This window comes from Gekko japonicus, unplaced genomic scaffold (assembly GCF_001447785.1).
Source record: "Gekko japonicus isolate JY-2015 unplaced genomic scaffold, Gekko_japonicus_V1.1 scaffold2441, whole genome shotgun sequence".
Taxonomy (NCBI): Eukaryota; Metazoa; Chordata; class Lepidosauria; order Squamata; family Gekkonidae; genus Gekko; species Gekko japonicus.
Genome location: NW_015175439.1, coordinates 197,992 through 212,946, shown reverse-complemented (window position 1 = coordinate 212,946; position 14,955 = coordinate 197,992). Strand labels below are relative to the sequence as shown.

Sequence of the window (14,955 nt, the reverse complement as noted above, 5' to 3'; positions counted from 1 at the left end):
GCCAGAACTGAGTTGTTATCAGCCATGCTCTGGTCGATAGAAGCCTTTGATTGGTTTCTAAGCATAAAGCTGCATAAGGAACACAAGAGGGAAGTCCAAGAATTTTCCACAAGAATCTGGACTGAATTCTTTCCAAGTCCCCATTTAAGGCTTCAATCCAGATTGATACTCCATAGAAAAATTGAGCAGCTAATTTGGCATTAAAAACTTTAAGGACCGCCGGCACGTACTGGTTACCCCTGGTATAATGGAAATGTTTGCGGAAAATTGGAATTTTGTCAGGTCACCAACATTGTTAAGTCTAACTTGGCAGGTCATATTATGATGAAGCTTCATTATTAAATGTAAAAGCCTCAGTTCCATCCCCATCAACTTAAGTTTCTGAAGGGAGCCCTCACTGGAGAAGACCCTGATGCTGGGAATGATTGAAGGTAAAAGAAGAAGGGGACAGCAAAGGATGAGATGGTCAGACAGTGTTATCGATGCAACGAACATGAAATTGAGCAAACTCCAGAGGACAGCAGGAGGGCCTGGCATGATGTGGTCCAAGGGGTCGTGAAGAGTTGGACTTGACTGTGTGCCTGAACAACAACAACAAGAGGCCGTTACAACACGATCCTATAGAAAGAACGTTTTTATACTTGCAATCAGAATTCTATTGCGGATCTAGGCCATGTGGTCTTTTACTGCCCAAGATTTGCATTAGAACGCAAAAGTTATCTTGGGAATGTTTTATTACAATGTCCATGGAAAGTGGATAATGATAGAGTAACAATTTACTTGCCAACAAGAATAAATGGATAGCGATGCAAACAGCAAAAATTTGTTTTTTTGTTGCAAGGGTGATCGAGTCCTTACCAAAACCATCCACTGTTAATGCAGCTGATGGATAGATCTATGTATTTTGTCAACTTTTTTGCTTGAATTGATGTTGGTTTTAAACTCAGATTTTTGTTGTGATCTAAATGATTGTTTATAAAATTATGCATATTAAAGTTTTTATTGTTATTGTTGCATTATAACTCTGGTGTTGGTATTTTTTGTGTTAATTGCTAAGGCTGTGCGCTCACGCAATAAAACTTATGACTGATTGATTGAAACCGGGGTGTCTGTGTTCAGGTTAATAAACCAATTTCAAATCCTGGTTTGATGGACCCTAACTAACCATAGTTAATGGAATGGCCTGCTTTCAGCTGCACTCCCGATGGTTAGTTCAATTCAACCCTGGTTTTGTATGATGTGTAAACTGAGCCATATTGAGGCCCTGTCAAAGCATCCCAGCAAAATGCAAGTTTAAGCTTTTGTATTTTTTTTTAACAATTCCATTCTCACAGGTGGAAAAATAGGAAAGGAATGCCTCTGTTTGGCTGATAACACGCATGATAGGTGGGAGCTGGAAGTACAGAGATCAGTTCCCCCGGAGGAAATGGCAGCTTCAGAAGGCAGATGCTACAGTCTCACATCCCCGCTAAGCTGCCTTCCCTCCCCAAACTCCTGCCTCCCCAGGCACTGCCCCCAAATCTCCAGGAATATCCCAAGCCAGAGTTGGCAACCCAGGCATGTGGCCCAAGTACACCTGACTCCCCCACGCATAATTTTTCTCTGGAATTGTTGCTTTTACAAAATGCAGCTGCCATCTTCAGTGGAAGAACCTGGGCAATCTTCGCCTGTGATGTTTTGTGCTATTAATTCCCTCATCCAAACTGCTCCCCCCACCTTTGCACAGGAGAAGAACCATGAGGGCACTTCCCCTGGGCCGAGTCTTCTGCTGAAGATTGCAGTCTCTGCAGCTGTGTTTTGTAAATGATGAAAATCCTGGACAGAAACTCCCCACAAACATCACATTGAATGCGATTGCTGCACATTGAACAGTTAACTGTAATGGACAGACCTACTGCCCAAGAGCAAATCGTGCATGTTTTCGAAGTGTTGCAGCATATTCCATAGTTCCTCCTCTGTGTGAAACAACTGCCCCTTAATGAAGTCTTGCTGCAGGATCTTGTGAAGAAATTCTTGTCTGCTTACTCTGCATGTCCATGCACATATTTTGCCTTTGTAAGTGGTGCATAATACATAAAATATGTTAAAATGTCTCTCTTTGTTGAAGTTCCCTCGCTTCCGCTTGCAAAAATAAGCATTGTGATAATCATTCTGATTCCTGGTCCACAGGATGAATAAAATATCTTCCATGGGGCAGCAGTCCAGTTTGCTCACAACAGAGTCTGTAAAAATAATTCAAAGTTAATGAGCCCCAAGACAAAGAAGTTCTTCATATATTTAATTCTGAAACGGAGATCTTCAAAGCTCTCTATGAATATACAAACCTGCTTTTCCAGGCAAACTCTTTGGGTAGATTTCAGGAATCTCAGACCCAAAGATAGGGCCCACTGTACACATTTAGGTTTTTTAGGTATATATATATTTGAAGTATTTTGCTGCACTTTGTTTTATACATGTAGTTTTATGATGTATTTTTTGTTACACTATTATAATTGTTAGCCATTTCTGATTGGGCAGAAAGGCAGGATTTAAATGTTGTTATTAATAATAATACTATGTGAATGAGACAAATGCCATTACTTTCCCCAGCCTGGATTCTCTACAGCTCCCCTCCCTACTGAATACTCGGAGGCACACCTGGATTTGCTACTGTGTGTTGTGTAGTAACACCAAGCATTATTAAGAGCTAGTGTGTTAACAGACAAGACTGAACCTTCATTTAACAGTGTACAGATGACAAAATATGGCAGGAATAATCCTGCTATATCCAAACATTCTCACACTATTTCTATAAACAGAGGTGCGTGGGGGGGAGTATTAATACTCTTCTGCAGCCTGTATTACCTTCCTATCCCTTGTTTGGATCTTTTGTTCTTCATAGGTGAAGTGGGACTCTTGGTGTGCAAAATCACACGCTTTGCTCCATTTAGTGGCTATGTGGGGGCAAAAAGCCAGACGGAAAAGAAGAAGTTAAGAGATGTCTTCCAGAAAGGGGACGTGTACTTCAACAGTGGGGATCTTCTAATGATTGATCACGACAATTTCATTTATTTCCATGACAGAGTTGGAGACACATTTCGGTGTGTTTGCATATTTATTTATACAATTAGAAATTTTAAAAAGTTGATTCTTAATACTTCCTAGGCCATAGCCCCCAGAGTGAATGCATGGAGCTAATCTCTGGCTGATCAGCCATTTTTATGTGCAAGCAATGCAACTGGGGGATCACTTCCTCATACACAATGCAAGTTAAGTCTTGGTGGCACACAACTGAATATGTGAGCTTCCTCCATTGAAGAATGTTCTTTTGGAAGTGAAGTGACAGTTCTGTCTGGGATGTTTGATCAGCATGGCTGACTTGCAGTCGGTGATGAACGCACTTACATGAGCTTGCTCTCAGGTTCACTAGCATACTGAAATGGTAGCATGAATTAACCTTGAAGGCTATTCCTTATGACTAAACAGGCATGGTAAAAGTTGTGACTCTGAACTGAGTTCAATCCTGTGATAAAAATGACCATGTGACTGCTTTACCATGCAGCCAGATTCAGGCAAGGTCCAACACGGGCCATCGGTTTAGTTGATGTTGAGAGAGCAAGTTTTGTGATTGGGTGTCCATGTGTACCCAGTACTGTTGACTTAATAATGTTAAACTTCTACTTTCCTATACTGTACCTGGTGCAAAAGGCAATATGCCACAATAAACTATTTGCGATGCAATCCACTATTCCTCAGTGTTCAGATTGTGCAGTCAAGACTCCCTGGATGCACAGGGTTGAGCTGTGATCGTCCACAGTTATGTTGCTTATTGCTCCTTTATAGTGGCTACTAATTTGAATGCAGACAGCATCCAGTTTAATTACAGAGCATACACAAACCAGCTGAACAAAGGCACCGAACCCCAAATTGAAATATAAAATTTGTAACAGGTTTTTTAAAAAATGTGTTGTTTCCCAGTGGTCTCTGTGCAAGATACTGATCAGTTCTATACCAGCCTAGCTACAACAGTGTTGAAGCTCACATGGCCATAAAGGGCCAAGTTTGCATCAGTGTGGTCATATAAATAGCTATTTACCTCATGTTTGCAGCAAACTCAATAAAGGAAGCCACAATCCTCAGTTTGCAAGAGGGGAGCAAGGCTGTTAATGATAAGACATTTTTGAGGCCATTAATTCATAATTCATAAGTCGGAAGCGACTGGACAGCACGTAACACAAACACAGAGCAGCAAATTTTCTTTGAAAAGAAGAGGCGCACGTGTGTGTGTGCATATTTATTTTTTCCTTTTTTTCCCAGATGGAAAGGAGAAAATGTAGCTACAACAGAAGTGGCTGATATTTTAGGACTACTGGAATTTATCGAGGAAGTGAATGTTTACGGCGTACCTGTGCCAGGTAAAATCTGGATAAAGCATTTTTGTACTGTAGGCAGGCTTTGTATTGGCAGCAAAATAGAGCGACATGTAGGACTAAGGATTAGACAGATTCATGGAGAATCTGCTTATTGGCAGCTGTTAATCGTGATAGCGAATTGGGGACCCTGTGTCCAGAAGCAATATACCAGGAGCTGGACATACTAAAGGACTTCCCAGAAGCATCCAGTTCGGTTCTGTTGGGAACAGACTGCCAGCCCAGATGAACCCTTGGTCTGATCCAGCAAGAATGTGACTACCTCAAGGTCACCCAGCAAAGGGTAAAGGATAGCAAGTATTTGAATCTTGGTTTTCACAGACCCTGGTCCAACACTCTAACCACTTCATAAAGTGTCTTCTGCATACGAGTTTTGTTAGAAGTGAAGATTCCCTTTCATATCCTACAGTTGACCAATTGCCTGATTAGAGATTGGAGCTGGAGCCATATGCAAAGCAGTGCGGAGCCAAGTTAAATAAGTGTTGCTGAAGAAACGACGGTAATATGGTGGGGAGGGAACGAGAGAGCAGAAGCTATAAATGGCTCTCCTCACGTTTTAAAATTTTACAGTATTGTTTATAATAATACAGTTTTCTGTAATGTATGAGGAAAACAGCAAACTATGTGGTTTATCGCTGCGTGTTCCATTTCTTTTTTGCCAAGATATGGTAAGGTATGATTATGTGTATTCAAACCTGTTTTCCTGTGTGCCTCCTTTGAAGAGGTAAACACCTAATTGCCATGGGAAAGAGCAAGAGAATGGTGTGATAGCCCACAGTTCCTTAATGCTCTTCACCAGTTACATCATAATAGATGATGTACGTAGTTCAGGCACCATGGGATTTATAAAACCAAGTGGATGAGTTATTAATGTTCAGTTACAAACTGGGCTTGCAGGTGAAAGACAGGGAGTGGTTGAAAACCCTCATTGTGGGTCTTTTGTGTGTTTCTTTTAGAATGGATTATATATATTGAGTATCTGGTTTTAAAGACATAGGTACACAGACTTTTGAAAGGCTGCTCTAATCCTGTATATTAAAATGCAAAGACCAAAGATTCTGTCCAGGCTGCCATATGTTTTGAGCATTCATATTCCATGCCAGGTGTTTCTTTTCTTGAAACAAAAGATATAGACCAGTACGTAACAAAATATTTTGCAGTATCAACTGAGCAACGGTAGAGGTATATGTACATTCAACTCTAGGCAATAAAGAGCTCTGGAGGAGGCCAGCCGCCTCCAAACCATTCAAGGCCCTCTTTATTGCTAGCGGAAACATGCAGGCAACATTCTCAGAGATAAGAACTGCCGCTACTTTCCAGTATTTTGCCCACTAATTGAAAAGCATTTTGCATGTATTAAGTCTTACATTTATGCTCTATCCAATGGTAAGTTTAGATTACTTTTGTATTTAGAGTTATGCTGTTGTATGTCAATCTAGGATTTACCTTCTTTCCCACTCACCCCCACGTACCCTCGACATCCTTTTCCAAATAACTTCGGGCTACACATCTGGTGCTGTTTCACAAATGTGTCATAGAAAATACTGTGAGCAGTTTCTTCAGTTTGTGTCACATTAGAAATATGCTAACCTTTGCATAATATCCTTCCCTTGTTTATTTTTGGATAAATACCTTCCCATCGTCCCCTACCCCACTCACTGCAGTCATCTCTAAACCTACATTTTACTCATCACCTCCTTTGCTCTGAGAATCTTTTTTCCTTTAAAAATAACTGACTTTGCTTAGCCTCCCCAGTTTCTATTAAAGGAGCCCTCTACTCCCTGTATAATAACAGAGGGCTGTGAATGAGATGATATTTAAAAGCCACAAAGAGGAAATACCTTGCTTTGCAGGTGAGCCCCCCCCCCCCCCCGTGCTCTGCTACAATCTGCTGTGCAGGTGCAAATTGTATTGTAGTGTTTGCACTAATAACCCAATGTTCTATCTTCAGAACAATAATACAAAGGACTAAATTACAAGGACTGCTCTGGCTTATTTCACCAGAATATAGACTTCACAAGACATTTTCTGTCCCTTGCAACAGATATATTATTAACATCATTGTAAATACTTCTGGCAAAATTCTTAGCTGATGCTGAAGTTAAGAGCAACCATCAGCGGTTCACTATTTGTATTTGTCTCTGTGTTGGGGTGTGTGTGTCTTCCATTGCCACATCTCTACAAATATGAAAAAAAAAAAACCTTCACAAAGCCCTGGCCTGATCACCTAGCCAGAGAAGGACTCCTCCCTTCTTTTGGCTACATGAACATTGTATGAAGTCTGCTTGATCTTCCTAATGGGGTGGGGCGGGGAGGGCAGCGTCTGTTCAAACAGCTCATTTGGGCTTGGTCAGAAGGGATTCAGGCAGAGGTCTCATCGAGGGGGAGCGCTCCGGTACTGCGCTCCGGGAGAGAACCTCCGGGGGGGCGGTCACGTGGTGAAGCCCCGCCCCCTTCTTACAGCCCTCTGCTTTGATCCTCATTCTGGTGGAGAATGAGGACGAAGCAGGAGGGTAAGTAGCTGCCTTGCCTTCCTCCCCCCCCACCCCATAGATGCTCCCTCCCAGCTGCGTGCAGCAACCGGGAGGAGGGCCCACCTTCCCCCCCTCGTTCTCGCTGCTCCCGAAGCAGCGAGAACGAAGCCCCAAGCGTCCCTCTGCCTTTGCTCTCGCCGCTCAGGAGCTCTGAAGAGACAGGGAATAAATATAAATGTTTGTGGTTAAACAAGGAGGGAAGGGAGGCTCTTCACAAAATGGCTCCTCAGGAACACTGTCTCCAATGAGGATCAGGACCCAAAAGAAATTCTGTCTGTCATCTGTCTGTCCATCTGTCATCTATATCTATCTGTCTATCTTCTATCCATCTAATAGTTGGAGGCCTTGTGCCTCCTGGCCTACCTTGTTCAGTCTGTCTCTGGCCTTGCAGTCTGCTGGGCCCAGCTGAGGCCTGCTCTCCACTGGGAAATCCTCCTGAGGTGGCAGCAGTCCAGTCAGGGAATAGGAGTCTTCCTCAAGGGCTTTTTACTCCAAAAGTGATATTAGCCAATAGGAACCAACTCCCTCCCAGGAATCCTGGGAACTGTAGTTTGGCAGTGCAGAGGCCTGAGCCTCCACGTGAGGCCTGAAGATCTCCCACAATTACAACTGTTTTCCAGACTACAGTTTCCCTGGAGGAAATGGATGCTGTGGCATCACATCCTCACTGTGCTCTGTCTCCAAACTCTACTGTCGGCTACACCCATGATAAAAAGAAAGGACCGGGAGCTTGCACCAAAGAGCAGCCTGCAAGGAGGATTGGGGGCCTGGCCTCTGTCTTCCCAAACTGCATGTCTCTTCCAACAGCCTAAGAAATTTTATTGTGCTACCAGGGGCTAGGTTCTGCTGAAGGGCTGAGCAGTGTGGTGTAGTGGTTAAGAGCGGTGGACTCTAATCTGGAGAACCAGGTTTGATTCCTCTCTCCTCCACAAGAAGCCTGCTGGGTGACCTTGGGCCAGTCACAGTTCTCTCAGAGCTCTCTCAGCCCCACCTACCTCACAGGGTGTCCGTTGTGGGGAGAGGAAGGGAAGGTGATTGTAAGCCACTCTGAGACTCCTCGGGTAGTGAAAAGTGGGGTTAGGGTTGCCAGGTCCCCCCAGGGGGCGGGGAAACCCCCGCTCGAGAGGCCCGTTCCCCGCCGGCCCAGAACCCCACCCCCAAAGTGTGTGACGTGTGCAGTGTGAAGATGCCACCCAGAGGTGACGTCATCACATCGGGCATGTTACCGGGGGATGCTCTATCATTCGAGGGAAAACGTGCCCGACGCAATGACGTCACTCCTGGGTGGCGTCATCGCGGCGCGCACGAGAGAAGACTCCCAACCAGGGATGGGACTCCCCCCGCTTTCAGGTAATTTCAACTTGGCAACCCTAAGTAGGGTATAAAAACCAACTCTTCTTTTTCTCCTCCTCCTTTTCCTCTTCCTCCTCCTCTCAATCCCTGGAAGTTTAGGTGGTAGGGCAAGGGGTGGAAATGATATTGGGCTATGTGCCAATATAACTCTGGGCAATAAACTGGAGGTGACATCAGCGCATTGAGCAATGCTCTTAGATATTCTGTGGTATTATCATATTGTTTCAGATATGTTGTCTGATCTCACATCTATGTTTTTGCCCCTGTATAATGTCAGCATGTAGCCCAATGAGATTTCCACCCTCCATCCTCTACCGTATTCTCCTGCTAGCCCAAGACCCCATTGGGCACTTGACATGCCTAGTTGTCTCCTACTACTCCGCTTAGCAAAGTCTGAGGCCTTCATCCAAAGTAAATTGCCTTCCTTTGACAAGAGAGCCACTTCCATTGGGGGAAGGCTGCAAACAATTTTGTGCCACTGTTTTAACAGGAATTTAGTATAAGTCAATAAATGGTTTTGAATAGTCAAATAATCAGTGCCATAATATATGCCTAACATACAATTGAGATGAAATGCGATTTGTCTTCATTTTCTATTTCTTTTAAAGAAATTCCTTATGCTCTGCTGCATAGTATCTATTTCTCAGTGCACCCATTTTTTTGATGCCACACAAAATCTGTCTGGCTAGATGTCAGAATAAACCATGCAGGCGTGGCAGAAGGTGATTTGGATTTCCAGAAGCCATTTAAGAGCCATTTAAGAGCCACTATCACCCCTGGTCTCCCTCCCAGATACTAATTCCCGCTCTGTTCTTGCAGACTTTTATTGTTCTGATTTCTCCATATTTAATCATTTTATTAATAATAGTGTCGATGAGATTGATAATAACCACAACCTCTTTCTTTGCAGGTCACGAGGGCAGAATAGGAATGGCATCCATTCGACTAAAGGAGGGCTGCGAGTTTGCTGGAGGTCGGATCTATCGGCATATTGCAGACTTCTTGCCAACATACGCAAGGCCTTATTTTGTGAGGATTCAGGTAGGGCTGCCTTCCAGAGTCCTTCTCCCATCACTGGACCAGACAGAGTTGGAAGTCTGCTTTAGGGGGAAAGGAGTCTGCTCACGGAGGTGCAACGTCACGTGGACAGAAGCTCCTTAGAATTAGCTAGGGCTTGTCTTCTATTTGCATGGAGTATTTTATGTGATGGAAGATTTGGAACTGGAATTTTTCCAGCCACGTGCCCTCCACCCACTGCAGTCTGAAGTGATGCAGTCCATCGCATCATGTCAACATTCTTTTACCTCGTTTCCATCTCATTCTCCTGTACGCAGGCCAACAAGCCCCCCACATTGCATTGTAGGGCATTGCAGACTTTAAAAATTAAAGCTAGAAAAGTTGCTAGCCTGTAAATATCCCTTGCCTGCCTACACTTTTAGTAATTTATCAGTAGCCTGAAATAGGAAACCCTGTCCCTCAAACCTACAAGTTTTACAAAAGAAGTGCCAACTTGTCACCTACAGATGATTCTTCCTCACCACAGGCAGATCAAACAACACAGTCCACAGATCAAGATCTACTGGTGATCTCCGGCCCCAAAGATGCCCACCTAGCCTCAGCCAGAGCCTTCTCGGTTCTGGCCCCGGCCTGATGGAACTCTCCCAAGAGAGATCCGGGCCCTGCAGGACCTATTACAGTTCTGCAGGGCCTGTAAGAGAGATGTTCTGCCAGGCCTATGGTGGCCAAGGTGGCGGAGAATGATCAACTGGCCTTCCCTCCCTGCATCGCTCGTATATCCAGCTACGAGCAAATCATACCGCCATCCATCTGCCTGTCAGTACCAACTGTTTTTTCCACCCTGCACACATTCAGTAGTTGGAGAAATTGAAGGACGCCATATCTTATTAATGCTGCTATTTATTGATGTTATTTATGGTTATTAGTACTGATTTAACTGCTGGGTGGAAATTAGATGTATACATTGTAACATGCCCTGAGCACGCTTGCGGGGGAGGGTGGGATAGAAGCCCAATATATACATTTTTTTAAATGGCTGTAGATAAATGACTCTGTACTAACCTGGGATATATCGCATTGGCTCTTACAGCATCATTACATGTAATTTTTGCCTTGTTGTTACAGGATGCCATTGAAATTACAGGAACATTTAAATACCGGAAGGTGCAGTTAGCCGAAGAGGGATTCAACCCAGAGGTTATTAAGGACGCCATGTATTTCCTGGAGGACAAAGAAAAGTCATATGTGCCCCTGACCACGGACATTTATAACTCAATATGTAACAATAGCCGGAAACTATAATGTGCCCAAAACTTTGTTTTTGTAAAAAAAAAAAAAAAATCAAGAATGTTTTTAAATTTTAGAAAATTAGTGATAATTGATTTGAAAATTATCTCATGTTTATACCTGGAAATGGAAACACCACTTGCATAATGAATATATTTGTGGTAGCAGTGGCCCTTTTAAAGAAATAGTTACATTTCTTCCCAGTGCTGTCTCCTCTTTGTATTGCTGTAGCCCAAACTTATGTTCTTTGATGTAAGATTTATGAAAAATCAGTGGGGCATTTTCACCATGGCAATAACCAGACAAGCTGAGCCTTGTGGACACTGGGGCTCCTTATTCTATGAGAGGTAAATACTTGACTTGGACAGCAGACAATCCCAGGGCACAGATGGTCTATTCCCTCTCCTAGAACAGAAGTCCCTTAACTGATGAGGCTTGTGGGCCACAAACAGAGCCTTATACATATGCACATGGAGCTTTGGAGTATGTAGGCTTCCCCCTTTACTCAGTGGAAGCTGTGTGCAACATCTTCCTGCATAAACGGAGGATAAACCCTTCCTTCAAGTTGTATGGGGTTTACCAAGGCCAGCAGATGGGGGGAGAAACTACCTGGCATCCAGCAGGTCCAGCAGCATGTTTCTGCCCATGCCCACTGGTCTTGAAGAAGAAGCTAGAACAGCAGCAGTGCTCCATAGGCCAGCAGTATGGTTGCCAACCTCCAGGTTGGGCCTGGGGATCTGCTATTACAACTGATCTCCAGACAATAGAGAGTCCCCCTGGAAAAAATGGCTGCCTTGGAGAGTGGACTCTATGGCTCCTCACCTCCCCAAATCCTGCCCTCCCCAGACTGCACCCCCCAAATCTCTAGGTATTTCCCAACCCAGAGCTGGCAACCCTAGCCAGCAGTGATAGTAAAGCCATGTGGCTCCTTTAAAGAACCACACCTAGTAGCTAGGCCTGTTGTCAGCTGGCTTGTGAGGGATGAAGCCACACCAGACACTCGGATCTCACAGGAATACTCACTCCCACTGGATTTTCTTGGGACTTCCTGAATGGGAGAGCCAGCTAAAGGCCAAGGAGGATGTTCCAGGGCATGCTCTGCAAGGCTGTGGAGAGGCCCAACGTGGGAGAGAAGAGATACAGGGTGAAATTAACCCTCTTCTCTCCCAGTCCTGAGGCCACAAAGACCTCCTACAAAGGATGCTGGAGGGCGCTGAAGTTCAGAGGTCCAGCCTGGCAGCCCCAGCCTCTGACACAAGTGAAAGGAAGAATCTTTTCAGGATACACCTGCGCACAGTGGAACTCCTGCACCTGCAAGGCACGGCTGGAGCAGAGCAAACTTGTTTAGGATTAGTGCCGGGAGCAGATATAATAGGGCAGTTTTCAGTAAGGGAGGCCAGATGGTTGGGCGTCTGCCGCCTCAACTAGAGGCCTAATAAACCAAGAAGGGATCACAGTTATCCATACAGGAAATACACCAAACAAGCGGACACCGTGATGTGAATGACTAAGACGTTTAGTAAATCTTTTCAAGGTAAACATATTATATTATATATAAAACTTTGCAATATTAAAAGGAAAAGTCCATCATTCTCCTGGAACCAGAAGTAACTTCTAATTTTAAAAATAAATAAATAAAATAACTCCATTTAGCTTCATGTTGCTTTTCATTTTAAATCACATGGTTTTTTCCAGGATAATTTGAAGAAAATAAAGAAGTTAAGCATTGATATTGAGCTATCAAGAGGCTGACACCTTTTGACATAATAGGATTACTCCTGAGGAAGACTGGGACAAAACGAGCTTATATCCAGGTGCTCATTGAGAATAATGGACTTTTCCTTGTAATATTGCAAAGTTTCATTTATAATATGTTTACCTTGAAAAGATTTACTAAACGTCTTAAGTTTATTAGTTTCACAGGGCCTGTAAAACAGAGCTGTTCTGCCAGGCCTCTGGTTGATACAGCAAACAAGCAGACACTGTGATGTGAATGACTTAAGACGTTTAGTAAATCTTTTCAAGGTAAACATATTATATTATATATAAAACTTTGCAATATTAAAAGGAAAAGTCCATCATTCTCCTGGAACCAGAAGTAACTTCTAATTTTAAAAATAAATAAATAAAATAACTCCATTTAGCTTCATGTTGCTTTTCATTTTAAATCACATGGTTTTTTCCAGGATAATTTGAAGAAAATAAAGAAGTTAAGCATTGATATTGAGCTATCAAGAGGCTGACACCTTTTGACATAATAGGATTACTCCTGAGGAAGACTGGGACAAAACGAGCTTATATCCAGGTGCTCATTGAGAATAATGGACTTTTCCTTGTAATATTGCAAAGTTTCATTTATAATATGTTTACCTTGAAAAGATTTACTAAACGTCTTAAGTCATTCACATCACAGTGTCTGCTTGTTTGCTGTATCAACCAGAGGCCTGGCAGAACAGCTCTGTTTTACAGGCCCTGTGAAACTAATAAAGTTAAGACAATTATCGAGGTCGGGATGGCATACATGGTTCTCCTCTCCTGTCCCATCCCTGTGAGATAGGTTTAAGAGTGAGTGACTGGCCCAGTCTTCTCCAAGGAGCTTCATGGCTGAGACAGGATTAGAACCCAGGACTTTCTGGTTTTACTGCTGGGGGAAAGAAAGGAGAGAGAGCCAGCAGGATGTTGTGGTTCATCTGACATTATCTCCATGAAGAATTTCTGTTTGTCCCAGAACTGTTGAAAATAGAGGCGCTGGGCGGTGAGGACTGTTCAACTCTATAAAAGCAAAGCACCTTAGAAGCATAAGACTATGCAGAAACCTTGATATGTGACAGATTGTCATGGAGTTCAGCCACGTGGTGTTCCTGTGCCATCAACTGGCCTCACTGAGGAGCAATGTCACATTTAAGTTTAGCCGTCAACCTTGTGTTGGATCCCCAAGCATCGAGAATAAATCCACGTTTTAAGAAAAGCAAAATTTATTTCAAAGCGTTGACGACATACTCAAACACGTTCTTTGTTAGAACTGGGGATACACAGTTAGCTCAAGCATAATAAAGGAACTTCAAAGAGATACAGGTCCAATGAATAACTTTCCCGCTGGCGGGCTAATGGAACGGTTGCGCGCCCAGTCCATGGGAACCAGGCAGGATATTAGACATAACACAGGTGCAGTAGTCATGGGAAAAGCAATAGCCAAGCATTACAGCATCTTCTCCCCCACACAACCTCCAGCAGTTATCTTTTGCATTCCAACGCAGGAGCAGGATGATAGAAACCAAGCCGGGTGCAACAGGGAATGAATATGTACACATCCGCCAGCCGGATTGCTGACGCCTCCTTTTCCCAAATCCCCCAGTTACGTTCAGCGTCAGAAAACTTTTTAGACACAAATGCGAGGGGATGTAAACGACCATCCTCCCCCTCCTGCATAATCGCGGCCCCCATTGCCACATCCGAGGCATCAGTTTGGACAATGAATTTCTTAGTTTCATCAGGGCGCGCCAGCACTGGCTCAGGGGTGAACATCAGTTTAAGTTTCTCAAAAGCCTCTGCGCAAGCAGGGGACCATTTAAGCGGGGCGCCCGGTTTCGTAGCATCAAACCCCTTTCCCTTGGTTTTGAGCAAATCAGTCAGGGGAAGGGCAATTTGAGCGAAATTCTGGATGAAATTTCTGTAAAAATTGGCAAATCCGAGGAACATTTGCAATTGTTTGCGGGTCCTGGGGGGCTCCCAGTCAAGTACTGCCTGAATTTTAGCAGGGTCCATTTCAACCGTCCCCCCAGAGATGCGATAGCCCAAAAAGTCAATGCATGTCTTGTGGAAGGCCCTTTATTCAACATAAGCTTGTTTTCATGCAGTTTGTACAGGATTGCAACATTCAGATTTTTCTGAATGTTAAAGTAGTTTAACCAATATGTGAAGACTCGCCTACCATGCATAACGAATGGAAGCAGGGTTCCAAAAAGAAAAGTGAAACTTTCGATGCCATGCTAAATAACTTTTATTTATACCTTAAACTTATAAATATACAGGTTCTTTAAAAAGTGACACAAGCACAGTCTTCTGAAATGAATATTCCCATTCTTTTAAGTATCGAACCGGGTCATAAATTGTATTGCATGAGAATAAGCAGACTTTGGTTCTCGCCTACTTGGGGAAGGCCACAGGAGCTAAGGCACTAGACGGTGGCTTGCAGGGGGCAGCAAGGCAGCTGGAGGCCGCACTGAACAGTGCATTCGGGGAAACTAGGAACACGGTAAAATTTCAAGAATTTCTTGAAGGCACTTTTCTCGAGCATCAGCACCTCTTCCGGCAACTTGGAAAGGAATTTCTCAGTGGTGTTAAACCCGCTCTTC

General features: G+C 43.7%; 1 protein-coding gene across 2 annotated transcripts in view; it reads left to right on the top strand.

The window, feature by feature from the left end:
- Positions 1–10,615, top strand: part of SLC27A2 (solute carrier family 27 (fatty acid transporter), member 2) — a 46,198-nt gene extending 35,583 nt beyond the window's left edge. For both annotated transcript variants that reach the window (XM_015425853.1, XM_015425852.1), the window contains 4 exons: positions 2,882–3,080; positions 4,297–4,394; positions 9,207–9,337; positions 10,439–10,615. In XM_015425853.1, coding sequence (XP_015281339.1) covers positions 2,882–3,080; positions 4,297–4,394; positions 9,207–9,337; positions 10,439–10,615 — 605 coding nt within the window. The remainder of the gene's footprint in view (positions 1–2,881; positions 3,081–4,296; positions 4,395–9,206; positions 9,338–10,438) is intronic.
- The last annotated feature ends 4,340 nt before the right edge of the window (positions 10,616–14,955 follow it).